At 42.0% G+C, this 27,867-nt stretch overlaps 1 protein-coding gene across 4 annotated transcripts in view; it reads left to right on the top strand.

The window, feature by feature from the left end:
• Positions 1–19,657, top strand: part of ARFGEF2 (ADP ribosylation factor guanine nucleotide exchange factor 2) — an 84,270-nt gene extending 64,613 nt beyond the window's left edge. For all 4 annotated transcript variants that reach the window (XM_032461330.1, XM_032461331.1, XM_006174994.3 and 1 more), the window contains 12 exons: positions 360–520; positions 1,077–1,207; positions 1,354–1,483; positions 3,733–3,868; positions 4,730–4,868; positions 4,972–5,026; positions 6,124–6,238; positions 8,846–8,976; positions 12,173–12,341; positions 13,350–13,488; positions 15,254–15,371; positions 15,943–19,657. In XM_032461330.1, coding sequence (XP_032317221.1) covers positions 360–520; positions 1,077–1,207; positions 1,354–1,483; positions 3,733–3,868; positions 4,730–4,868; positions 4,972–5,026; positions 6,124–6,238; positions 8,846–8,976; positions 12,173–12,341; positions 13,350–13,488; positions 15,254–15,371; positions 15,943–16,119 — 1,601 coding nt within the window. In that variant the 3' untranslated portion in view covers positions 16,120–19,657. The remainder of the gene's footprint in view (positions 1–359; positions 521–1,076; positions 1,208–1,353; positions 1,484–3,732; positions 3,869–4,729; positions 4,869–4,971; positions 5,027–6,123; positions 6,239–8,845; positions 8,977–12,172; positions 12,342–13,349; positions 13,489–15,253; positions 15,372–15,942) is intronic.
• Positions 19,658–27,867: the final 8,210 nt, after the last annotated feature.

Raw genomic sequence — 27,867 nt, forward strand, 5'->3', positions numbered from 1 at the left:
GGGTGACCACTTATTTCCCATCTGTTTTACTCCCAAAAGGGGCTTCCTTGTTTTAGCTACACTGTTGCGTGATAATGTGCTTAAAAGCGTGCACGTAGTCAGCACTCAGTAAATGTTTGCTGCATGAATGAATATTTGGGCCCTTGTATCGTTGCTTGAGCTCAGGAACCAGTTTAGTTTAGCCCACACTATACTCAATGCATTCATTCTTGAATAATTTAATAAGAAGCTCTGTGTTCAGAGATACTTACATGCTGTTCTTAGATTTTGACAAAAGTAATCATCTCTGGGGGTGTGTGTGTGTTTAATCTTCATTTCTAGGTCCTCGTCTTATAAAAACTATGCCTTTGTTTCCCCAGCAACTATTTTCCAGCACCATTTCCCTGCGGCTATTGATTCCTTTCAAGATGCTGTGAAGTGCTTGTCAGAGTTTGCCTGCAACGCTGCTTTCCCTGACACCAGCATGGAAGCGATTCGGCTCATCCGCTTCTGTGGGAAATACGTCTCTGAGAGGCCTCGGGTACGTCTTTCCTCGCTCGTACGAGCAGTGAAGGAAGGAGTCATGGGCAAAAACCCTCGCTCCTGGCGAATAGCTTTCTATCTCCTCTTTTATTTCTGCCTGCTTCTTGGAGTTGTTGTGAGAACTGTTAATCCAGGTAAAGCACCTTCACGGTTATTGACCCATAGAAGCACTTAGTAAAAGCAGCTGCAGCCGCTGCCGTTACTTTACGTAATATGTGTTACAGTAACGTTCCAGAAAGACCTACACTCTTGGATCATCCTGGATATTTTGCTATCACCATTTGACCTTTATTGCTTTTCTTAAAGTAACACCTCCTGCCCCCAGGATTCTTGTGATCCACCCACTCAGTTCACTCTAAAACCCACGAAGGTCTGAAGGTTCATGTGTCCTTGGGACAGGCTTGTCTCAGTCTCCTCAGGGTTTCTCATCGTTCCCTTGCTAAATGGATATTTTTAGGAGATGAAATATTCAGGGCATGCATTTCGTGTCGTTCTGTTTCAGTTCCTTCCCTTCACTTGCTTAGTCTGCCTCTGAGGGGTGATTCTCATTGTAGGTGCTACAAGAATACACAAGCGACGACATGAATGTGGCTCCTGGCGACAGAGTCTGGGTCCGAGGCTGGTTCCCCATCCTCTTTGAGCTCTCCTGCATCATTAATAGATGCAAGCTGGATGTACGGACAAGGTACCATGTGCCTGGGTGGCCCCTCTTCCTTCCGCACTGAAAGAGCCTCAGTCACCTGCCCCCCCGGCCCCTGCTGTCCCACCTCTTCTCTGCTGGTCTCTTCCCCCACCCATTCCCTCCTCCTCGCCTGGCTTTGTTTCCTCCAGAGGACTCACCGTCATGTTTGAGATCATGAAGAGCTATGGCCACACCTTTGAAAAGCACTGGTGGCAGGACCTGTTCAGAATCGTGTTCAGGATTTTTGACAATATGAAACTCCCCGAGCAGCAGTCGGAGGTAGGTGATGACCAAGGCGTTACCCTGGATGGGATGGGAGAAGAGCCCCTCTGGCCTTTGTCTGCCTCTGGGGTCGCATCGTCATCCAGAGTGCACGAAAGTCTTAAATACTGAGCCATTTCAGGTGTGTTTTGAAAGTGGAAGCACCCTTCCTGGCACTGTTCTGCCAGTATCCACTGGTGCTGAGACCCTCCCCACGTGGGGAACCGTAAGAGGGAATAAATCAGTCTCCCGACTCAGCCCTCAGGCACTGGACCCGCCGGTCAGCAGGCACCTCACTGGTCCTCTTGCTTACTCGGTTCATACTGACTTCTGAACAGTCAGTAAAAAAAATGGATTGTCTCTGGTCCATTTAAAAATCCATTAAAAGGATTTTGAGTGAAGTTACAGTTGAAGATCATGTTGGCAATATTAGGCCATTTTTTTTTTTTTTAAAAAGGACGTCTCTGTGTGTCTTTGTTATTTCTCCTCTAGGGGTAGGGAGTCCCAGGAGAGGATACTCTTTCCCATGGTTTTTAGATGGGAGAGTAATTTTTTCACCTTCTTTTAGAAACAACATTCCCTCCCACCCCCTGGTATAAAATTAACATGTTTAATGAGGAATGTTAGCAAGATACAGAAAATTCATAGTTTTTCCATTGAGAAATTAGAGTTAATGTGGCCAGTTTCCCTAAGTCTGCTACATGATTCAGATATGGTTGAGGTCATAGTAGAGATACAGTTTTCTAATTTTATTTTAAAGTAATTTTAAGTTTTCTTCATTATAAAACAAAAAAAGAAAAACAAGCAAAAATTAAACACCCACAGTTCCAGTCTTCCACAGGTAAAAACCTTCTTTCTTAACTTAATACGTATTTTTCCAGAACTGTAACTTTTCATCTGCAGTGTTTTTAAGGGCTGCAAAGCATTCCTAGCTGTGGATGTTCCATAGTCCATGGAAAATTGTTTTCAGTTTTTCTTTCCTTAAGCAGCACTGAAGTGGGCGTTTTTTGCAGCTACCCTTGTACTTGTTATTTATTTGTGATCTGACTGTCAGGTTTGGGGCTTGCACGTTACTGAGGCTTCTTGATACATACTTCTGAGTTGACCAGAATAAATCTGTAATCGTTTACATTGCTGTTTGCAAGTCATGAGAGTTCCTGTTTCTCCACATCCACTCCAGCTCTTTATATTTGAATTTTTTTAATCATCAATTTCATAGGCCAAGTGTATCACCTTAAAAAGTTCCTGAACAGATAGCAAGGTTGTGTATTTTCCTTCCTGTCACTGGTCATTGCATCTCTTCTTTTATGAATTGCTTTTTCATATCCTTAGTCCATCTACTGGGTTATTTATTTTTTTCCTATTGATTTATGAGATTTTGTAGCATAAAAATGATATAGCCTATCCTTACATATATTGTGGATGATTTTGCCCACTTGGTGTCTTCTTTGTTTTGGAAAATACTGGCTTTTAAGTCAGCTAATGTATTAGTTTTTTTCCTTTATGGTTTCCACTTTGGGAATCATGCTTAACAACCCTTCCCTTTTCCATGATTTTATAAATCTCTCTATATATTTCCTTTGGTAATTCCATGGCATTTTTGTTTTAATTTTTTTCTTTCAGCTTTTTGAGATAAAATTGGCATAGAGCACTGTGTAAGCTTGAGATGTCTGTAGCTTAACGATTACCACAGTCAGTTTAGTTAACATCCATCATCTCATGTAGATGGAAAAGAGAAAGAAAACTTTTTTTCCTTGTGATGAGAATATTTAGGATCTACTCTCTCAGCAACTTTCAGATCTTCCAAATGTTGTTCCTCACCTCCCCAGGATTTATTTATCTTATCACTATTAATTGTACCTTTCGACCCCTTCATCCATCCATAATCTCATTTTCATTTTTTCCAAATCATTCAAAATGTTTGTGAATATCACTTTGAATGACTGTTTAATGTTCTGTCATATGGATGTACTCTATTTAATCACCACCTTATTGAGCATTAGTTTATGTCTATGTTTACAGTGTATAAATACCATTGTGGTAAACATCCTTATTCATGTTCCTTCACCCACAGATCTTTGATTATTTCCTTAGGGTCCATTCCTGGAAGTAGTGTTAACTGCATCACTAGATGTGAACATTTTTAAGACAGTTGGTACATACTGCCAAATTGCTTTTCAGAACAGTTTTGCCAGTGATATGTGAGAATGCCCATCTCACCACTGGGAGAGTGGCTTTTAAACATTATCTTTTAATTGTTTTTCCAGAAATCTGAGTGGATGACAACAACTTGCAATCACGCACTTTATGCTATTTGTGACGTATTTACCCAGTTTTATGAAGCTTTGAATGAAGTTCTTCTTTCGGATGTATTTGCACAGTTGCAGTGGTGTGTAAAGCAAGGTACTCTGTGTGTGGTTAGGCATCGTTTTTCTTGACACAGTCCTTAATGAGAGATTAAGTTTGTCAATATATAGTAGCATGGATGTAATACCAAGGAATGTAATATATAATTTAATTACTGAAAATGAGTATTTCTAATTTAATTAGAACATAAAACGGTCTCTCCACCAAGTCAGTTTGTAAAGCATTTCTTACAAGATAAAATATACTAATTTTATATTTTGAAAGATGTACCTTTGTATATTACTGTTCTTTCTACTTTTGTATATGTTTGAAATTTTCTATAATAAAATGTTTTTTAAATGTACTGTGAGAATCAAGATCAGTAGCTTCATCAATAAGCACTTTTTGTTTGAGTGCTTACGTATTTATCTTAGTGTGTATTAGGAGAAATACCCACATAGCACGTTAGACTTGGATCCCCTCGATAGTTTTGACTCAGGACAAGGTTAATATGAAGGTTAAATTTTTCAAAATAAGTATTTTAAAATAAATGATCAGTTGATACTGACACAGCAAAAATTGGAAATGTAACGTTTGAGTGACTAACTTTTTAGAAACACTGGTCTAATATTTTCCATCTTCTTTTACCATTTCTCATACAAGAAGCCAGTTAATTAAGTAGCAAAGTGTTGAGTTTCTTCCATCTCTAGCAATAAAGCTATGGTAAATAATTTTACTTTTTTATAGCCTACTTAAACTGTAAAAATTTTAGTATCATCTATAGTGGTGCTTCATTAATTAAAAGCCTACAAAACCACCAGTTGCATAGTCCCTACCTCACAATAGGAAGCAGCAGCAGCCAGGCTGGAATCCAAACAGCATTTGAAGTTCAATGATAGATGTTGTTTTATTTTACAGATAATGAGCAATTGGCTCGATCAGGTACAAATTGCTTAGAAAACTTGGTAATATCCAATGGAGAGAAATTCAGTCCTGACGTCTGGGACGAAACATGCAGTTGTATGTTGGATATTTTCAAAACCACCATCCCGCACGTGTAAGTGTTAATGTGATCGCTGCTGTTTGTTCTGCAGTGCTTGTCCTGAAGCGCGGGGCTGCCTTTCACACTGATCATTTTCCTTCTCTTGCCTTCCCTTTAGTTTGCTGACATGGAGACCTGTAGGAATGGAGGAGGATGCAGCAGAAAAACATATGGTAAGATTTTTTTTTTATTGTCTTTTCTCTGATCACATATTATCGAAAAAAATTTTTTTGAATAAGGAGCCAAAAGAATTTGTGCTTTTCTCATGGGAAGTGAGTTTAAAAGGTTGCAAGATCTAAACACTATATATGTTCATTAGCATGTTTTTTAGAAAGTACAGAAAAGTATTAAGCAGATAAGTCAGCTTCAATCAGTAAAAACCACAAAGAATTTCTGTTTTTTTTCTTTATGTGACTGAGCACACACAACCCACATACTTGAAATTTAGGCTCACTTGGAACATAATGCATTACTTAGCACCACTGTGGGCATTTTTCCATATTCTTAACTGTTCTCTGAGAAAGCCTCTGCAGTGGCTGGCTGTACATTGTTGTAATTTATTTAGTGAATTCTCCCTCATTGGACTCTCAGGTCAGTTCTGGTGTTCCGGTGTTGTAACTATCACTTTGGTATAATTATCCGTAATTTATTGCCCTCCTGTTGAAAGAGTGCTTTCCTCTCCACCGATGAAATAGTAGTTTTGATTTTTTGTGTAAGGCCACATAAAGAAGTTCTAATCCAAGTCTCACTCGAAAATACTTTGTTTATCGGGAGGGGTTGTATTATTAACTTCTGTTTCCAAAAACTACAAGGTCATTAGATTTTCAAAGGCATTTGGGACATAGCAACGTGAAAATGAACCACATTATATAAACATTTTCTGTTTTTTCAATCTTTTTGCCCTCAACTTTTTTTAAAAAGCTTCTGCACTTACTTATTTTTGAACTTGATCTCATTAAAATTTTGTTACACTCATCATGAAATCATAATATGTAGAGAAATGCCCTCTAAGTTGGAATAAGAAAATGTGAAATTTGACACTTGATCTTAGCCCAAAGGCCGAGAAGCGATGAAAATGTGAAATTTTAATGGGAAGGAAAAATAATTGGAATTTGTAATCTCTCCCATGCAGCCTTTGAGAAGCATGTGGTGTAATTATACTTAAAGCTGAGCAAGAATTTGAGTCGGCAGTGTTACAACAGGCACGGCTCTGTCCGGGTACTTGTGGATGGAGAAATGCACGTTGAGTTTCTCTCTGGTTTACTTTTAGGATGTGGATCTGGACCGTCAGTCTTTAAGCAGCATAGATAAAAATGCCTCTGAGAGAGGCCAGAGCCAACTCTCCAACCCAACTGATGACAGCTGGAAAGGCAGACCATATGCAAGTAAGGCCACTTCTGTGTTGTTTTGATTTATTCATTTTAGGTAGGTAGCACATTTATGTGATTCAGATATTCAGAAGGTACAAAAGGGTAAACAGGATAAGCCTTTCTTGCACCCCCGCCGTCCCTGTGGCAGCCGTGTCTCCAGTTTCTCGTGTACCTTTCTAGAGACACTTTGTTCATATGTAAGCAGACGCACATCCATATACACAAACATACACATATGTGTCTCTGTTTGTATATGAATTCTCTTCCGCTCCTCTTCATGCAGGCTGTAGAATACCATCTATGCATTATTCTTTTTTCACTTAATATAGATCATCCGAAGTCAGTACCTAAAGTGCTCTCATGCTCTTGAATACCACTTTATGTTGCCTCAGGTTGTAGACGTACTATTATTTGCTTAATTGGGTTCCTACCAGTGGACGTTTATGTTACTCTCAGTCTTCTTCTGTTGTAATCAGTACCGCAGTGAATCACCTAATACATGTGTTGTTTGTGAGTCTAACTGTACGGTAAATTCCCAGAAATAGGATTGTTGGATTAAAAGAGAAGTGCATTTGCTATTTTGACAGATAATTCCAGACCGCTGCCTGTTAGTTTGTACCTGTTTGCATGATCTTTGGGAACATCTAGGTGATATTTGGTGTTTTTTGAGTAGTTTTAGTTTGCAGTTTTCTAATTATAAGTGAAACTGAGCAGTTTTTCATGTGTTTAAAACCATTCCTGTTCTCTTTTCTGTGAACTAACCTGTTCATAATCTTCACTCATTTTGTATTGTTCATGTTTTTATTGGCTTGGGGAAGACTCTGTGCGTTAGAGATCCCTTTTCTGGATATGAGTTTCAAATTACCTTTACCAGTTTATCTCTTATTGTTGCTTGTCGTATGTTTTACTGTCTGTCATTTTTTTTTTTTTAAAGGATTAACAGTTGCTGTGAGCCAGGCACTGTGCTGTGTGTTCCGTGTGTGATCTCATGCGATCCTTGTGCTTGCCCTTTGAGGGGGCTACTGTTTTACATTTGAATGAACTGGGACTTAGGTGATGTGATTTGCCACCATGTGGTAGAGTTGGGATTCAGACATACTTTTGGCTGACCAAGAAATGGGAACTTTTCTGGTGTTAATCTGGTCTTCTAAAGGTTATGTTTCCCCATTGTTTTTCTTCATAGCAGTTTCACCCTCTTCTCAGCACTCCAGGCTGTAGGGGTTAATATTGACATTAACTTATGAAGCAGCACATTAGACAAAGTCATGTGTGGTCACCATTATCTTTTGAAGGCATGAAAAACAATCACCCTAAGAATCCATGAAAGAGACACCATGTTGGAGACGGACAGGCTGTTCCTCAGTGTCTGCAGCACATCCTGTCTCTCCAGTGTGCGGGGAGAGGACAAGCTGCGTCCTCGTCAGCCCCAGATAAAGGGGTCGGCATGTGTGGGAGGGGCAAATGGACATTTCTTTAAATGGTGTGGTAAGTGCAGCAAGATGTTTATGCCCTGAGAGGTGCCTGGGACTTGAGACCCCTGCCATTCCTCCAAGGAACAGTGCTTTTGTCTCTCCCAGTCTCCTGTCTCAGCCTCTCTTCTGGATCTAAGCTGAATTAGAGCAGCAGGCAGAATCTCTTACACATCATCCGTATTGTTTTCTTTCCTTCTTTTTATTTTTGGTCCAAGATGGTGTCATTGAATTGGCACAAGTTAAATGTCTGCTGCAATTCCACTATATACTTTTTCAATTACAAAACTAACTCTGCATGGAGAATTTTTATATGTATATATAGTTTCCAAGCCACTTTCAAAAGCTTGACGATGACCCAACTCCTTGTTTTTATTTAATATTTACTATTTAATATTTTCAACATTCTGATTCGATAACAAGTTGAAAAGGAAGCTCTACTTCGACTATAGTCAAATCAGCCAGCATTTACGAAGTGCCAGACATGGGCCGTCCCTGAGCCCAGGGATTAAGATGAGATGTTAGTCAGAGTCTAGTCAGCAGACAGAAACCACATCAACAATTTGAACAGGGAATTCTACATTAAGAATCGCTAACCAGTCAAAGATAGCTAACCACCAAAAGAGGTAGAATTCAACTCTTGAGGGGTATGGAAGTAGAAAATGTGGAAAGCAGACAGAAGGTGATCCAGAAACTCGGAAGTCTACCTTTGGAGAGTCCAGCTACGCAGGAACCTGTAGCTCCTGTGGTGACAGCACGGGCCGGAGCTGATCTGTGGGAGTGGGTCTCCAGGCAGCAGGGAGACGTGCTGGAGGACATGGGGCCTGCATAGCTGGCGCCCTTCCCTTCTTCAGGCCTCTGCACAGATGGCACATTTTCAGAGAGACCTTTCCTGACCAGTTTGTTTAAACTTGGAACCCTCTCATGACACCATCCGACCTCATCCCCATCCCTACCTTACGTCCTCATTGTTTGACGCACTGTATTTTTTTTCAGTAGTTTGCTGTCTGTCTCTGCTGTGGAAACGGGTTTTTGTGCAGCTTATTCACTGCTGTGCCACAGCGTCAGGAACCGTGCTGGCGCATAGTAGGAGCTCAGTGAGTTCAGTACTGGCTGAATCGTTATTAGGGTTAATCTTTATCATCTAACATAGATCAGAAACTGTTTGCCAGCCTCCTCATCAAGTGTGTGGTCCAGCTGGAACTGATCCAGACCATCGACAACATCGTGTTCTACCCTGCAACGAGCAAGAAGGAAGATGCCGAGCACATGGCTGCTGCCCAGGTAAGAGCAGGCCCGGAGGAGGGCGCCCTCATCTGTGGGAAGGCTGCTCAGGTGCAGTGGTGCGCAGGGGCACGCTCGGACAGGCTCCTGTGCTCATCTCTTCCCAGGCCAGCGCTCAGTGACACGGTACTCGTAGCTTAAAATTGGCCCTGATTGGGGTATTAACACCACAGAAATCAGCAAACACTAAAAATCAGGGATTCCTTCCTTTTTTTCATTTCCCAGAGAGCCAGTTTACCAGCACGCCACTGCTTAGATCCCACCCTCCACCCTGGTGCTTCAAAAAGTGTGTTACCAGTCCCAGGAACTGTTTCTTATAATTGGTAGCCAGTTTAACCATAAATCACTGAGAGGGAAAATAGGTGGATAAAGGTACCAGTTCTTCCTTCAGAAAGTTCACTCTTCTGTCTTGTATGCAATCTTTTATATATACCGTACGCTTGGAAACAGAATTCATTGTCCAAAAACTGGACTGTCACCTTACACCACTGGTTGCAAACTTAAGTGCTCCAGGGGCTGGTGGGTTCTGTGAGCGCCCGCGGCAGGCTGGGTGGGACCGTGAAACCGGCGAGTGCCAGCCCAGCCGGGGCCGCAGCCACCCCCCAGCTCCAGCGGCTGACACTGCTGCTCTCAGGTGGGGCAAGCTGCGAGGGTCTTCCGGGTTTTCCAGAGGAGGCAGAACCAAGATTTTTTTCATATAGGGATTCTCCTGTTTATTAAATACTGTCGTTCTTGATCAACAAAGTACATCTGTGGGCCAGATCCAGCCCAAAGTTTGTCCTTTTTTTTTTTTTTTTTTTTTTTTTTTTTTACTTTTTAAGTACACAATTGAGTGGCTTTAGTATATTCACAGAGTTGTACAAACATCTCCACGGTCTAATTCCAGAAGATTTCTATCATTGCCAAAGGGAAACACCTAACCATCAGCAGTCACTCCCCATTCCAGCCCTTGGCAACCACGATCTGTTTTCTGTCTCTGTGGAATTGCCTAATCCAGATATTTCATGTTAGTGGAATCATATCGTCTGTAAGCTTTTATGTCTGGCTTCTCTCACTTAGCATAACGTTCTCCAGGTTCATCTGTGTTGTAGCCTGTATCAGTGCTTCATTATTTTTATATGTGGCTGTGTAACCTTCCATTGTATCACTGTACCACATCTTGTTTATCCAGTTGATGGACATTTGAGTTGTTTCCATTGTCTGGCCATTATGAATAATGCTGCTATGAACATTTGTTTAGAAATTTTAATGTGAACATATCTTTTTAATTCTCTTGAGTATATACCTAGGTGTAGAGTTGCTGAGTCATATGGTAACTCTGTGTTTACCTTTTTGAGGAATTGCCAGACTGTTTTCCAAAGCAGCTGGACTATTTTACATCCCATCAGCAGTGTATAAAGGTTCTAATTTCTCCACAGCCTCACCAGTAGTTGTGATTGTCTTTTTTTTTTATTATTATCAGTATAGCAATACCAGTGGGTGTGATACTTCATTGTGTATCTCATTGAGGTTTGGATTTGTTTCCCTAATGACTAATAATGTAGAGCATCTTTTGTGCTATTGGCCATTTGTGTGTCTTTGGAGAATTGTCTATTTCAATCCTTTGCCCATTTTTAAGTTGGATATTTATCTTTTTATCATTAAATTGTAAGAGTTTTTGTATATTCTGGATGTTGGTCTCTTATCAGACATTCATGATTTACACCTCTTTTCTCCTATTTTGTACATTGTCTTTTCAGTTTCTTGATGCTGTCCTTTGAAGCACAGAAGTTTTTAATTTTGATAGAGTCCAAGTTACTATATTTTTCTTGAGTTACTTGTACTTTTAATGTTATTTCTAAGAAAACATTATCTATTCAAGGTCACAAAGACTTAGGCCTACATTCTCTTTTAAGCTTCCTGATTTTGGCTCTTACATTTAGGTCTTTGATCCATTTATGAGTTTACTTTCGTATATGATAGGAGATTTTGCACCCTAAAGAGCATCTACCTTCATTCTTTTGTACATAGATGTTCAGTTGCCGCAGCACCATTTGTTGTGTAGGCTATTTTTTCCCACTGGATTGTTCTAACACCCGTAAATATGAGAATTTATTTCCGGATCTCAGTTCTGTTCCATTGATCTGTGCCTGCCTTTATGCCATTACCACACTGTCATGATTATTTGATTACTTACTTTAGTAAGTTTTGAAATTGAGAAGTATGAGCCTTCCAACCTTGGCTTCTTTTTTCAAGATTATTTTGGCTATTCTGTGTCACTTAACATTTCCACACAAATTTCAGAATCAGCTTGTCGGTTCCTGCAAAGGTATCAGCAGGGCCTTTGATGCGGATTGCATTGAATCTATAGATCACTCAGCCCTTTTGTCTTATAGAGGGGGATGTGGTCCATTCCTAGAGGGCTCGACAGATACAAAATCCGTAAACATGTCTCACATTTTAGGCAACATGTTCAATGAAAATCTAGCACTCCATACCTATTTTTATGGTTTTTCCCTTCACATTTGAAAACATAGTTGTCAAACTTTTTAAAGTTCATTAATCACCTGATGAGGCTAAAGATGCCACTTGGGCTTTGGTTAACAATTTCTGTCTTTCAGTATGTTTTGAGACACACCTGTCTCATGCAGTGCAATTTTTCTCATTTTCCAGTTGCTCTTTTTTTACTGCACATATTTTTTAATTTACATATATGTACTGTTCATTGTTTCTAAGAACATTTAGAGCTTTAGCTTTTTAAACTTACGTAGTTACCAAAGGAATAAAGCAAACCACAAGATAAGAATTAATTCAAAAAGATATATACACCCTGCTGTTAACAGCAACATTATTTATAATTGCCAAGATATAGAAGCATCCTAAGTGCACATCAATACCAATTTCTTGATAAAATAAAAAACAGTGCAATCCTGTAGTGAAATAAATTGAGAAATCACACTCCTGTTCACACAACGAAGGTAGTGCTGACGAAACTGAGACTTCGGCCGGCAAAGGCCACCGTCATGCAGGAGCCCAGGTGTTCTTTCCCTGGCCACTGAGCAGAGTCTAAATGGGAGACCGCTCAGGGTGTTGAGGAATGAAGTGTTCCTTCTACAGAGGATGAGCTCTGGACAGTTATGATGGCCTCTATCTGATACCACGATATCCAAAACTATTCCACCTTCTTTACTTAGCTCTCCTGTCCTCCCCTCTTTAGCAAGACACACTGGATGCAGATATCCACATAGAGACAGAGGATCAGGGAATGTATAAGTGCATGTCTTCCCAGCACCTCTTCAAGCTGTTGGACTGCTTGCAGGAGTCTCATTCATTCTCAAAGGCCTTCAACTCCAATTATGAGCAGCGGACTGTCCTGTGGCGAGCAGGTAAGGAAGGCTACACCGCAGGTCGGACAGGTGGTCACACTGGTCACCATCCTAAAACATTAAAGCCTTTGGAAAATTCCAGATATGGTACACGTAGCTGGAATAACTTGCCATATCTTCTTGCTTGCGGTAGAAAGAGATGCTGGATATGTTTCATCCTAGTACCAGGAGTACTGCCTGGCACACGGGAGAGTCAGTAAGTATTCAATGGAAAAACAAATTGATAGAGAGTTGAACTGATCTGGCAAGTCAAGAAATGTTACATTAACTTGAGATTGTGTAGCTAAATGTGATATAAAAAATGTGATAGTCTAGGAGAAACAGAAGCATTCATCCCTTTTTGAGACTTTTGTGGATTCTCTTTCCCACCTCCACAAGTTAAGAACCTGAGTCCTGGAGGTGGGTGTGTGTGTGTAGACACACACGTATATATGCAGATGGGAGTCTCACTTGGTGAACTTTGCACGAAAGTGATACTTTATATAATTTTTATGTTGTTACCATCACTTTTTCTCCCCCAAGTACCTATTTTAACCCACAATTTTAAAATGTCATTTTTCTCTATGGCTTTAAAATATCTAGATGTTTTGTGTCTTTGACTAAAATCAGGTTTTGCTTCTCAGAGTGGTTTACACGTCTCTATGGCTGATTGGTACTGCTTTGTTTAAGAAAATGCGTTCTTACGCACTTCGTGAAGAAAAAAAAATCTTGCAACTTAGAAACATGCTAGAATTCTTAAGAGCTTTTACACTTGAGAAGATAAAATGAATGACTTCTCCAGCCAGCGAGCAGAGCCTAAATGGAGAGCAGCTCAGGGCGTTGAGGAGCAAAACGTATCCTGTACAGAGGAGAGGAGGTCAGGGCTGCCTTCATCTGACATCACAGTTGAGCCGTATTAAGAATGTGAGCTGTTTCAGTGTTTCCTGAAGTAACTAGATTAGGTTCCCGTGTGATTTCTCAGCATCACCCTGGAAGTGTGCACTATTTATATGACTATCTGCTGTCTAGGTTTTAAGGGCAAGTCTAAACCCAACCTCCTAAAACAAGAAACCAGCAGCCTGGCCTGTTGTTTGAGGATCCTGTTTCGAATGTATGTTGATGAGAACCGCAGGGATTCCTGGGAAGAAATACAGCAGCGACTTTTAACGTAAGAAGAATGGTTTCTGGTTGAATTTCTTACCTGTAGCACACAAAGTGCTTCACAACAATGTTGTATTTGAAAAAAGTAGATGAAAAATACCTACATGTTGACGCCCTCACACACTGTTTTCCTTTTTGTTTTTTCTTTCTATTTGGTAACTCTTCCATTTGACTTTATTTAATGCCCTGAAGAGGGCAAGGCCCCATTTTTCATCCATATGTTTCTTAAAGCAGAGAAACATGGTCTGGAGAAGCTGAGCTCAGAGTCATCAGGCCCAGAGTGAAGCCCTGACTAGGTCCTCTGCAGAGCGCGGGCTGCCCTAGCGTCCCGCCTAGTCCTTCTTTCGCAGAGGAGCACATTAGAGTCCCGTGGGTACCAGGATGTACTTGGGTTATGTGGAAATGCAGCATTTGGGAGACAGTGGAAGCCCTGGAGAGAGCCCCCTGCAGAAAAGTAGATCTTTGCCACCCAGTTTCTTAGGCAACTGTGAGCACGATGCTGTGTCTGAGCCTCCTTTCACTCCTTTAAGATTTAAAAACAGTAACATGCAGTGTTGGCAACCGTGCGATAAAGACATGCACACTCCTGCACTGCTGGGGGCAGTGACAGGGTCTTTCTGGGAATCAGGCGGCATTATTTATCAAGAGCCTTAAAACAGTCAATCTCTTTCTTTGACTCAGTAATTCCACTGTTAAAGAAGCAGGATCCCCACACAGAACATTCATTACAGACTGACTTATTATAAAGAGAAAAAATTTAAAACATTTCCACCGTAAGTCCCCCCGGCTAGCTCAGTTAGGAGAGCATGAGACTCTTAAAACAGCTCCACTGTGGAGTTGATAACTACATTTTGGTGTATCCTATGATATAATATTACACAGCCATTAAAAATGAAGTTTTTTAGTGGGGAGGGTATAGCTCAAGTGGTAGAGCGCATGCTTAGCATGTACGAGGTCCTGGATTCAACCCCCAGTACCACCTCTAAAAATAACCTAATTATCTCCTCCTCCCAAAATAAAAAAATAATAATTTTTAAAATAACACAATAGTAAATAAATAAAATATCTATTTTTGTCATGAAGTTTTAAAAAAATAATTTTCCTTGATATGGGAACATGTTCATAATACAAGTTTCACCACCAAAAAAAAGCAGGATGTGAAACCATATATACTTGTGATTTTTCAGCAAATGTTTTTTAAAAATCATACCCAAAAAAACTGGAAGGTAGCATGTCAGAATATTGTCATGTGTCCCTTAAGATGATAGAGTGATGGGAATTTTTTTCTCTTTTATAATTTTTTGCACTTTTCAGTCATCTTACAATGAGAATATGTAACAAATCATAAACTGAAAAAAGAATTAATTGATTATAGGGGACACCAGTAGCTCATTTCAACTTCTGTCAAGCCCAAAAGAGAATTACCTACATTGTCTCATAGTTTCTCTAAAGGAGGTACATCAGTGTTCAGTTCTTAGCACAACACATTTTAAAAATAGCAATTGTGTGAGATGTGAGAAGAGAAAGCCAGCGCCAGGCCTGCACGAGGCTAGCATTTAACATACTTCATTATATCTTCACAGCACCCCTTGAGTTTGGTACAGTTATTCAGTCCCACTATACAGGTGAGCAAATCACTTAGCCTCAGTTTCCTCAGCTGTAAAATGGGAATAAATAATTGTATTTGCAGGAGTAAAGAGTTCTCCACGTCAGTGGAACTGTCAGCTGTTCATCTTTTGTTTGATGTGCCTCCCCCTCTCTGATTCTCCTAGTGTTTGCAGTGAGGCCCTCGCCTATTTCATCACGGTGAATTCTGAAAGCCATCGGGAGGCCTGGACAAGTCTCCTGTTGTTACTTCTAACAAAAACCCTCAAAATAAATGATGAAAAGGTATAAACAAGTGATGTCTCCACAGTCTGGGTGGGCTTTTTACTCAGCGTTTGAAGTTAACTACCTTCTCCATCCTTCCAAGGGTGGTTGCATAACCACCGCGTTCTAGGTGCACTGGAGAGACCTCAGTGCATTACGGACAATGGATGCCTGAGGTTACTGGGGCTTTTTGTCTCTAAGAACCCTAGTTGAGAAAGGCTGAAGTTGAAACCAGGCAGGTTGCTGTTAAGCAGCTACAGTGATTTTCAGTGTGGCTTTGTTGGAAGAGAGGGTTGAGATTGTGAAACATGAGTTTAGAACTGAAAACTTGATTTATTAAAATGAATGTTGACTTTGGTATCAAGGCTGTCCCCAGATAATTTGTGTTTGGAGTTCAATATAATCAAAAGAAGTTTTAATTTGCAAATTTTTTGTACTAATTTTCTAATAGCAAGAAAAAGCACAAATATTGCAAGAAGTTCCAGGGTGAGACGAATACTTTTGAAGAACTTGTGCTGAGAGATAGTTCCACGTCTAATTCTCTCTCTCTTTCTCTCTCTCTCCCTCTCCCTCCCCCCTTCCCTCTCTCAAGTTTAAAGCACATGCTTCAATGTACTACCCCTACTTGTGTGAAATTATGCAGTTTGACCTGATTCCTGAGCTCCGAGCTGTTCTGCGAAAGTTCTTCCTAAGGATAGGTGTTGTATATAAGATATGGATTCCAGAAGAGCCATCACAGGTACCAGGGACCCTGTCACCAGTGTGGTAGCCCTGGCCCCTGCGGGCCACCGCTCCAGCTCTGCAGAACTGTCACCATGCCACCTCCGCCTGCCACGTCTCGGGAGGGGTCAGACTGCAGAAAGTCGGCATCTTGGAGCTCAGAATGGCCCGGATGGAGATGGGCTCTGCACCGGTTCCGCCCGAGGCCCTGACTCAGGCGTTGTATTTCTTTACACCATCGTGTACCCAGTTACCGCAGTCGGTGGGGAGTCTGTTTCATCTCTGTCATCTCACTTTACCGACTGAACTCTGTCAGGTCTGCTGTCACACATGCCATGGTTTTCAAGCAAAGGCCCACGATTGGCTGTAAATGTTCTGTCAGAGGAAGTCACTCTCCTTGAAGATACTGAACATAGCTGTATAGGTTCATGATTCTTAGAGAGTATGTTAATAAAATTTTTTGTAACGGCTAAGCGCCACCTCAAATACGCTGGGTTTTTTGTTGTTTGAGTGTGCTAGAGAAGTTTGAGTGTTTTTGTCAGTTGTGAGTCAGCTGTAGTTATGTTAGTTTGGGGAAAGGTGGGGGGAAAAGGGTTGTTTTCTTTTTTTCTCTGTTTTGTTCATGTCTGGGTGATTTTTAAAACATTTTACAAAAAAAAGATATTACTGAGGATTTGACTGAAGGCAGAGTTTAGTAATTAAGTTAGAATTAAGAGCTTGCAAGGTTTTAAAAAAAAAATGTAGTGCCTCCTGGCTCTCTTTAGTAACCTGGGGAGAAAAAGTCTATAGGAAAAAGTAAACAATTTAATGAAGATGATTAGTCTTCCTTGAAGTAAGTATTTGTGGAAGGGTATTAAATTAAAATTTCCAGAATACATTGTCCATCTAATATATGAAGTAGTAACAAAAATGAAGTAGTAATTTAAGAGAATTAATTTATATTTGAGTAAACCTTTTATTTTTACCTCAGAATAGTGAGTGTACCAGTTTTTGGTATCCCTGCTTGGCACCGTTTCCACGAAAGGGGCCCTCGAAAGAGGCCTGGGCACCGGGCGTGAGAAGGGTGGCTCCCAGGAACCTCTGAGCCCTGTGTCACGTCGTGGGTTCAGCCAAAGCGGACCTGTGTTGTTGTGAGGCCAGCACAGCTGACTGCCACCTGGCGGGAGGGAGCATGTGTTCAGTGCTCCTGCTAATTTGAGCCTAAGAGCTGAGTCCTTTGGCAGGGTTAGATTCTGGGGTCCTTATTATGTTGATGATGGTGCAATAACTCTTAACTGCAGCAGAACTGGATTCTGGTGCAGCCTACGTAAAGGCGGGCGGCCTGCGAACACGGCCCGAAGCCTGCAAGCAGTATATTTGGGAGCTTGATTTATTCTCAGTCAGTGAGAAGGAACACGCGTTCATCTCTGCCCTCCCATCCCCTGCTCGCCGAGGGCAGCGCTCAGCATTGGAAATGTCAGTTACCAAACCTTCAGGTTGCTGCCTGCGCCCTGTAGTCCTGCAAATTGGGTTGTATTGATGTCAACTGTGGTGCCTTAGAAGTTAGTAAGCTGGGAATCAATCTAAAAAATCGGATACTTTTTCTTTATAGAGAAGGACTTCTGGTGCTTTTGTTTACTAAGAGACCGATTTCTTATATTTTTTGTGTTTAATAGCCTTGAAAATGTTTGGTTTTGGCCAGCAGCACTCTGTCGACTTTTTTCTTTCCCCAAAAGTGTTTTAATTTCTCTACCAAAGAAAAAAAGAGCAGGTTTAGGTTTTTATGTTATTTACCTACATGGGAGAAGAAAGGCTGTGAAATTAGCAGGAAGGGACTGTGGGAGAGTATTTTTCTGTGATGGAAACTGTTAGCACACTTGTCGTCCTGGTCCCAGAATCCATTACGTCTTTACACCGCAGTGTGGAGCCTACATCCTAAGACTGACTTGCCGGCACTGTGGCGCCTCACAACCTCGGCGAGTCAGTCCCCATCAACACGTGCGCTGAAGGTGTAAATGGGGAGCATGCAGGTTTGTTCATACTTAGATTTTCTGTACAGCTGCGTCCCTAGTTGGAGATTTTTCTTTTCCTTCTGAAGCTCTCAAGACGTTTTCGTCACTAAATGTGACCGCAAGACTTTGCCCATGTATTCCTGCCTTCTCTTTCATCTTTACCTCCTCTTGCAGAGTGGGAAATGTGTAAGCACATTTTGTTCCTTGCTGAAACGTTCAGGTTTAAATTTCTTTTCAGCTGTGTTTCTCAAAAGATTCAGTTTTCTGAGTGAGGCATTTGAATTGTACCAGCATGGACCTTTTAAAAACTGGATGTAAAACGATTTAGGGTGATTTTTCTTGTCGGTGGACCGTGACATACAGGGGAAATCCCTTACCTCCAGTGATAAGCCATTCAGCCTAAATCCTATTTTGTGAATAAATCTATTCTAGCTCGCGGGGAACGTGGCTCGTGCCACTCAAACACTAGTGAACGGGGTGTGTGTGACTCTAGCACCGAGCCGGGGTGCCATTCGTTAACAAGGTTATTGAGGAGAGCGAAGCATTTCCAAGGCCTTATTTCTTTCTCAGAATGCTTTAAGTGTTGATTATTTCTGCTGGGTCTCTAGAAATGATTTTGTTTGTTACAATCCTGCTGCTTTGAGCAATTTCGTTTTTCTTCATTGTCCTTTAGGGAGATCACCAGCTTTGGCATCTTAACAACAAACAGTGGATGGGAAATCTTATTTCTAATATGCATCTTTAAAGTCAAATACACCTTTTCCCTGTTACTCCTCATGGACAACCAAAGAACATATATTACGGAAATTGTATAATAATAATCTGGAAACAACAGTTTCCTCTGAGAGGTGACTTTTGTACAAAACACACATACAAAAAAACAAAACAAAAAAAAAACCTGAATTTTTCTGTTGTTCTTTTGTGATTATGGCTGTACATTTAGTAGTCTTTATAGTTATTAAAAGGAACCTACTAACAGATGCAACTATGAATGTCTCATTCAAATGTTTGTTGTTATGATGCACATGGATATTGGTTTAAACAGAAGCTGGATTCTTAATAAAACTGCATTTTCTGATTTCTGTTTTAATATTTGTGTTAAAATAGACATAGCTTGAACTCACGTGAAATCCTGGAATTTTGCTATCAGCAGCTTTGTAGTTTGGGAAACAAGGAAACCAAAGCTGACTATTTAAAAGAATGACTATGTATGGAAATCCTTGCTCTCAAAAAAAAGACACTCATCAAAAGTGTAGTTTTTCTCAGTGTTCTAATTTTTTAAAAACTTTATGCACATTTGCATCAAATATTTCTTTATGTGCAAAATGTATGTTTTACCTCCTTAAAATGCCTAAAAGTTAGATAATAGCTACTTTTCTTTAATCTATACACGATGATTAAGTGCATTTAATATTGGTAATTTAATGAAAAGCATTCCTTGCCCAATGGATGTATACATTTTTGAAAGAATAAGCAGAATTATATAATATGAAATGCTATGTAAAGTTTTCTATGTAAAATATTATGTACAATACGTTAAAATGAATATCTCATGCTTTAATCAGGTGGTAAATCAATAAAGTTTTAAAAAGTAAAGCTGCTTGTACTATAGTAATTAATTCATACCAAACCATGGTTTTGGGTTAGTTCTTGTGGCAGGTATAAGCTTGTGGTTTTCAGTTGGTGGTATAATTTGGCCTTTATATTTAACTAATATAATTATTAATGGGAGAACATTAATTGTGGGTTTTCATTTTTTTTAAGTAAAATTCCCCTTTCACCTTCCTTCCTTCTCACTGAGAAACGGAAAAATGTCTCGTTACGAGGTCACGAGAAGATTCTTATTTATCCCATTAATTAGTCTGACCTGTGGGTTCATTCTCAAGAGAAGACAGAACTCTCCTCCTGCCGGCATGGAGGCCAGGGCCACAGAGGAAGGCTCACAGGGTGGGCAGCGGGGCACTGAGTGGGAGATGAAGCTCAGTTTCATGCAGGGAGCCGACATAGGACGACAGGGAGTGCTACGCTCAGCTTTACTGCCTCCCAAGTGCACAGTCCATTCTTTCTGAAATATCTGAAGTTATAAATCATGCTCGTACTTAAAATAGTCCACTGCTGAAATTGACTAAAACGTGGTCGTCCATATTAATTCCCTGGTAAAAACTCTCTGTGGCTCCACATTTCACCTGCTTCCAGGCAAGAACAAAGGGATGGCCCTTTGTTTCCAGTCTTTATCTCTTCAGAGCAGACAGTGCCTGAGTTTTATCTAGAGCAGTGGTTTTCAGTTCTGCCCGCAGGGAACACTGAGGACCCTTGGTAATGTCTGAAGACATTTTTGGTTGTCACAACTGTGGCAAGGGGTGGCTGTGCTACTGGCACCTAGTAAGTAGAGGCCAGAGATGCTGCTAAGCCCCTCCCCTCCCCGCGCCCCACAAGGAATCACCCAGCCTCAGTGTTTGTAGTGCCAAGGTTGAAACACCCTGAACTAAAGTGACCTCCTTCCTCTGCGTAACAAAACTCTCTCAGCATGGTGCTGTAGGACCTAAAAGTCCATCTGTGGCAGATACTTTCGGCTTTCTTTGGCCTTCCTGCTTACGCATGCTGAGGGCATGCTGAGGTCACTGGTTGTGGAAGGGCACAACTCCAGCTTATTTAAGCATTTTGAAAGGTAATTTTAGCATCGTACCACACGTGTATGCTGCCAAGAAACTGGAACACGTTTTAGGCAAAAGTATGTTTTCTTTTTCAGAGGACTAGAGTGGCCCCCTGGAACCTTTTTTTTGCAAACCTGTGTAACATGCCTGTTACCCAGTCTAAGATACCTGAATTGTCCTTGGATTAGTGATTTGTGTCACATCTTAGAAGCATCCAGCTTAGTACATGTAGCTGCATGCCCACAGTAAGAGGAGGAGGAGAAGGGGTCGGTCGGTACTCCCCAGGGATTCTGGCAAAACGTGATTTTATCTATTTAAATGCGTATTTCCAGACAAGTGCCAATCTTAACGTGCTCAACTGAAGACTGAGCCTTTGAGGATAATTTTATACAGTAGTCAATTTTCATCTTTCCGGGAGATTCCCAGTGTTTGCATAAAGCTTCTATAGCCTCCTCTTTTTTAACCTAATTCAGATTTGCCTAAAGCATTTATTTTGATTTATGTCAAGAAATACCCATGTGTTCTAATAAACTTCTTAGCTTGAGTGAATTTGAGCTTAAATCAGGGCATATTGATTTCCTTCTCCAGAGCACTGTGGATTTCTGAGAAGCAGGCAAAGAGCAAGCACCAGTCTGTAGGAGAGAGGCCAATGGACAGATCATGGAAGCTGGAAGGAAGAACTCTGCAGAAGGTTTTGTGCTAGCTTTCTGCCCTTTGGGGCACTAAGCAGGCTATTAATGTCATTCATTCATTAACATTAATGATGCTAGTGAACATCATTAACAGTTATTGATGTTGACTGCACTCCAGACACCTTACTAAGTGCTTTGCATACAGGAAGTCTTTTAAACTTCACCATAACCATATGACATAGATAGCAGTATTAGACTCCTGTTAGATGAGGACAGTGAGGCCCAAGAGGCCCACTGAGGCTTGATCACAATTGGAAAGTGGCAGAGCTGGGACTCTGACCCAGCCACTGTCTTCAGAGCACACACACACCAACCACACTACATTTCACTTCGCCGGTTCATCTGGGGAAAGGGGCGGGAAACCAAGCAGGGCATCCGGCAGAACCCAGTCCTGGTCTCTGAGGAGCTTCTGTTCCAAGGCCCCTGTTTGTAAATTGAACTGCTTGGGTATTACAAACCCCTGAGTCAGAAACAATCAGTACCCGATCTCTTAAGCTACCTTTGTAGGGCTATTCCTTGGACCTCTTCCTGACTAGCTCAGACATTCAGAAGTCAAGGAAAGGAACGGTGTCTAGCAGAGACAATGTAGGGCCCATAAGCCCTTGTGATTTGTGCCTTCGTTTTTCCACTTGATTACACACCTTAAAAGTCACCAATTTGTGACTGCTTTAGCATTCCACACTTGCTCCTGCCTCAGGGTCTTTGCCCTTGCTTTTCCTCTGCCTGGAATGCACTTTCTCTGGATTGCTTCATGGCTAATTCCTCTTCCTGGGTTCAACCCAAATGCTAACTCCTGGTTGCCCTCTTGGTGTTCTCAGAGCTCACTGCCATCTGCTGTGATCTGTTTAATGTGTGTCTCCCGCTGGAAAGGGGGAATGGAATGGGGGCAGGAACTGTGGCTATTTGTGTGTGACAGTCTCACCAGCTGGAACACAATACCAGATAGAAAATTCATTCAATGAATTTCTGGTGAAAGAATGCAGGGATTTTTTTAAAGTGGAAATTCTAGGATGATCCTGGGACAGTTCACAATCTCAGGGCAATGCAGTTATTTCCTGTGCTTTCTTGGGTTGATGGCAATTCCACTCTCCATTTGCCTCGCTCAGCTTGAAGAGGCAGCTGCCACCCAAAGACCCACTTCTGTTCCCACATGGTGGAAATCGGTGCTGGGCACCTGCTTTCCCCTGAGAGCATTCGGGAAGGTGCTCAGTCCTCAACTCCAAAGGTGCCCAGAGGGCTCCAGTTTGAAGCTCTGTAGTCTCTGGATTCTTGCCAGTCTCACTTTGCCCCTCCCCTCCACCAGAAGAGAGAAAGAGAACTTTATTCCTCCTGTTAGCCTTCTCTAGTGATCACTTTTTATGCTCTTGCCATTTCAGCCATTGTTTAGCCTTTTTTTTTTTTTTTGTCATTTCTGTGATAGCACCTCCCACCAGAGCAATGATCAAAGTAATAATGACCATTTACTGGATTCTTAATGTGTCAGGAATTTTCTCTGCACACATCATCCCCTTTAATCCTCACAACCACTCCATAAGGCAGGTACTATTATTCTCATCACATCCCATTTTTTAACATGGGGCTCAGAGAAGCCAACAAACTTGCCTACGGCCACACTGCTGGATGTAAAGCCCCACAGGTCTGGCTCTAGAGCCAGCCTCTTAACCACTGTCCTATACCACCTCTCCATGCTTGACAGCCATTAGCCCCTGTCCCCATCCCTCTCCTCCACTGCATCCTTCATGTTCCCTTCAGCCCCTCCCTAAGGAGGGATCTCACACAAGGGCCAGGCTATTTGATGTGCTGGAGGATAGACACTTGTAGGTCATTGGGCACTGGCTCCAGAGGATGGAGAACACAGCCCACTACTGACATCTGCTGGCTTTGGGGCAGAAATACAAATGTGGGCTCACATGCAGGAAGTCTAAATTTTAGTTTCGAGGTTATATGTCAAGCTAATAAGCTTCTGAATAAAAACATTCTAACCTCCTTCTTTGATAAATACCTTTGTAATGCCTGGAAGTTCAGATTCAAAAGTCGAATTTTCAGCTTCCCCAGAGTTCCATACCAGAACAGAGCATCATGGGGAGAAATGGCTTTTGTCCTGTACCCTTTCTCTCCCCTACTCAAGCCTCAGTCTGCACCACAAGGCTTTGAATATGTGTGCATGTGTGTGTGCATGTGTGTACATCCAGCTCTGTCCAAACCCGCTGCAAACACAAGTGCCCCCAAATCACACTTCCAGCTTGGGGACGCTCATGTCTGCTGTGCACTTGCTCTCAGAAGTGACCAGCCAAGAGGTTTCCACAGACCCTGGAAGAAGGCTCAAGGCCTAAGAGTGGGGACTTCCAGGGTTCTCTGTGACTGAAACGTGGTCTGAAAAGGGGTGGCATGCGTTCCTGGTGAGCACGGAAGCACACCCACTTGGCCCACGGCCCCCTCGCCTGCTGGCAGGGAGTGGCTGGAGGAGGGTCAGAGTGGAGCCCTCTAAAGCGCAGGGGCCAAGGCAAGGGCCCGAAGGCTTGCCCAGGTCTAAAGTAGTACCACCTGGGAAAGCGGAGGACTGGGGACAATGGGAGGGCATCAAAAATACCCTTCCAGCGGTCATAACAGATGGTCCTAACAGCTTACACAGTTGGGCTCTGACTGTTTCCCAGGTGCTCTTTCGTGGGCTTCATACGTATCAGCTCTTTAATCTTCACAATCACCCTAAGAGATAAAACAGTATTTTTAACCCTATTTTAGAGATGAGGCAACCAAGCTCTGAGTAACTTGCCCAACGTCACACAGATGGCATTGGGAACTTAACCTGGTGGTCTGGCTCAAGTCCACGCTCTTAACTAATGTGATACAAAAAGATGAAAGAAGAGTGGCAATAAAGGATGGTGAACGGTATGTCAATTGTATCTCCATAAGGCTGGGGTGGGAGGAAGGCAAGGAAATTGTTAACGGAACGAAAGCAGGTCCAACAACATTGCTATCGGACAAGACAAAATGGGAAAAGGAAACCTGTGAAAGGGCCAAAGAGGACTATTTCACATTATCAAATGATAGACCTTCACCCACAAGAAATGGCCTGAAACTTTATCTACCTGACAGCATCAGAATATAAACTACTGAAGTACCCTTTAACAATAACACAGCCAGAATCACTATGGGAGACTCACGTGCCTCTCAGAGAACATCAGATAAGGGACATTTTTTTAAATAAGGGGATCGAGGACTTAAATACTCACTATATTGCCTACAGCCAATGTCCTAGTTAGCGAAAGATCAAATGCTGTTTTTACTGTGTGAAGTTTCTACCATGTGCACGCACGTTTAAAAAGGAAGAACATTGCCTCCGTTTTAAAAAGATAAGAAGTGACAATCTGACACTTCTCAATTTTAGCTATCAACTCTCTCCTGCATCTCAGCTGGGCCTTAAAAGGAAGTCTTTCCATACAGTAGACACATTGTTTTTATCAGGGTTTGGAAAGAAAGGAAACTACATGCATACTCAGTTGTTGCTCCTTAAAATGGCTGAACTATTTTCTTTGGTTTCCAACACAGCAGCAGCGGTAGCAAACCTAAGAGTGTGTGTATGTGGTAGGGACAGAGGATGGGGGATTCCCATCACCCGTGCAGGGAGAGTGGGGAGGGAGGCCACACAAGCCTTTCCATGGCCCTTACCTGCATGGTTCTTGGCAAAGGGCAAAGAGCCCTGCTGGAGCCATGTCCACAGACATGATAATCTTGGCACAGCTCGAGGGCTTCCTGCAGAAACTGGCAGTGATACTAGACAGACACAAGACGTCAGCCAGCTTCCTTCCTGACTGGCTCTCAGGGATAAAAAGCTGTTAAGTCATCAGGGTCGCTCTCCCAAGGACTGGAGGAAAATGTCCAGGAAAGCAGATTAGCAGGATCAAGGTGACTACTTGTACTAGTGGGGCAATGGTAAGAATACATCTTTTTCACCAGTGTCCTAAAAATGTACACTTTTCTCAATGGACTTCACCTATTTAGGGCTTTTAATTCAACATTCAGCAAATATTTACTGAGCAGCTACCATGTGCTAGGCACTGGGGGTACAGCTGTAAATAAGATAAAGTATAATAGAGTCCTTGGGCAGGTAGTGGTAGAGGGGACGATTAAAAAATAGACAGTTAATCGCAGGGAGTGATAAATGCTAAGAAGAAAATGATATAATGGAACTAGGGCTGCCAGATAAAATATAGGACACCTGATTCAATGTGAATTTCAGATAAATATTGGTTTGTTTTAGTGTATGTCCCATGCAATATTTATACTAAAAAATTATGCACTGGTTTTCTGAAATTCACATTGAACCGGATGTCCTGTGTTTCATTTGCTAAATGTGGCAACCGTAAACACCTCATTTTTGGGAGGGGGCAGAGGAGGGGAGTGGGCAACTTCAGTTGGAAGAAAGTGGAAGGCCTCTTTGAGAAAGTGACATTTGAGCTGGCATCTGAAGGTACAGAATAGCCAGTTATTCAAGAATCTAGAAGAGCATTACAGGCAGAGAGGGAAGAGCAAATATGAATGCTCTGAGGTAGGAATAAGCTTGGAGCTTGGAAGAAGGGGAAAGGGAGGTGGGGGTGGCTGAGCTGAGTGAGGGGGGAGGGGGAAGGAGGAAGGTGATGAGTCAAACAGCTTGGCAAGAGTGCCAGATCTTGTAGGGTTTGTCGGCTACGATAAGAAATGTTGAGTAATTTTACCAAAAACTTTTATTTATAATCCTTTTACTCAAATGGAGCAACTTTTTACATTTTCTGCATAGGAGATGCTTTTATATGCTTGTAGCGAGGATGTGGTCAGGAATAAACAAAGCCATCAGGACTGGTGCAGAGGTGACTGGACGTTTTAAAGAGAGAACGAGGGATGAGGGGAGAGGGAGGCTCAAGTGAAAAGTTACGAAGGGTTGGTCAGTGTAAATGTGATTAGGCTAGCTGTGTCTGCGAGCTGGCAATCATCAAAGTTAGGCTTCTAGCCTCACACAGAGAATGGGAGACAGAGACCCTGCCTTCCTGATGATTACATTTCAAAGGAAGAGCTTTCAGGTCCTTGAGAAAGACACTCCTGAATTGTAGGAGACACATATATAATATCTCCAAGGAATGGAGGAAGAGTTCACAATGTAAGCCCTTTACAGTAAAGCTCTAAGAAAGGGAGGTTGGGGCCCATGCTCAGGTCTTGGTTAGAAAAAAAACAGTACATTCTCCTGGCAACACTGAGCTTTCTTAAGCAGTCATGGGAGAGGCCGGGGCACTGGCATCATCCGAGCGACACAGGCCTTATGCTGCTAGAAGCCAGTTTTGAGTTTGGTCATCTCTTAGCGTAGAGGTTTGGACAGAGTCATTATGGGCTGAGGGCTTTGCTGTTCTCAATGCCTATATAATTTTGTGTTCTTATATGTGTTTCCTTGAATGATGATAAAATAGTGTGCCTTTCAGTCCCAGGAGTAAAAAGCTAGCAATTCCAAGGATTGGCTGAGTGGAGACAGTTGGTCCTGTTTAAGGAGGAGGAGGTGGTGGCCAAAACTGAAGGTTGGGATTTCCGGAAGTCACCACTGGTTCCTCTCTTTCCCGCACTCAGTGTATCATAAGATCCATGGGCTCTACCTCTGTCATAAATCCTGAGGCTGTCCACTTCTCTCCATGTGCACTGCTACTTGCCCTAGTACAGTCCCAACATCTCCCTCCTGGGTGCTTCCAACAGCCTCCTCACTGGTCTCCCTCCTTCAAGCTCTTCCCCCAGTCCAAGCAATAACTGGTGTGGGCCTTTTAAAATATACCTTTGGTGGCCGTCCTGTAACGCACGCACTTAAGACACAGTCCAAACACTGGCTTATGAGGCAGCCGTACATCATCTGGACCCTGCTGGCCTAACTTCATCTCCTGCTAGGATCCACTTCATTTTTTAAAGCCCCAGCCTAGCTCAGTCCTGCCTAAGAGCCTAGAATGCTCTGCAGACTGATCACACTGCTGTCTCCTTTTGGAAATTCAGGTCAATTGTCACCTGTTCGGAAGCCTCCTCTGGCCCATCCCGTTGAACTCATGTCACTGCCTGCCATATCATCCTGTTTTTTTTTTTTTTTTAACATTTTTTATTGATTTATAATCATTTTACAATGTTGTGTCAAATCATATCATCCTGTTTTTAAATCCTCTTCGTTAACACTTACCAAATCTGAAAGTATTTCACCTGTTTATTCCGTTTCTTCCTCTAAAACATAAGCTCCATAGGGGGGCAGAAAGTTCTCTTCTGTCTGAGACGCTTTGGATATGATTTTGGGCAGTTCGCTCAACAGTTTTACAAGGCCTACTGCGTGCCCGACTCAAACTAGGTCACAGTCCAGCGGCCACTCGCCGAATCTGTGCTCACCTCAGAACAGGGATTGTGACGCCCCTTAGAGCGGTCAGAGCCAAAGGGCACTGTTGCTTGTGACGTCAGCGCAAACACA

Source organism: Camelus ferus, chromosome 19 (genome assembly GCF_009834535.1).
Source record: "Camelus ferus isolate YT-003-E chromosome 19, BCGSAC_Cfer_1.0, whole genome shotgun sequence".
NCBI classification, from domain to species: domain Eukaryota; kingdom Metazoa; phylum Chordata; class Mammalia; order Artiodactyla; family Camelidae; genus Camelus; species Camelus ferus.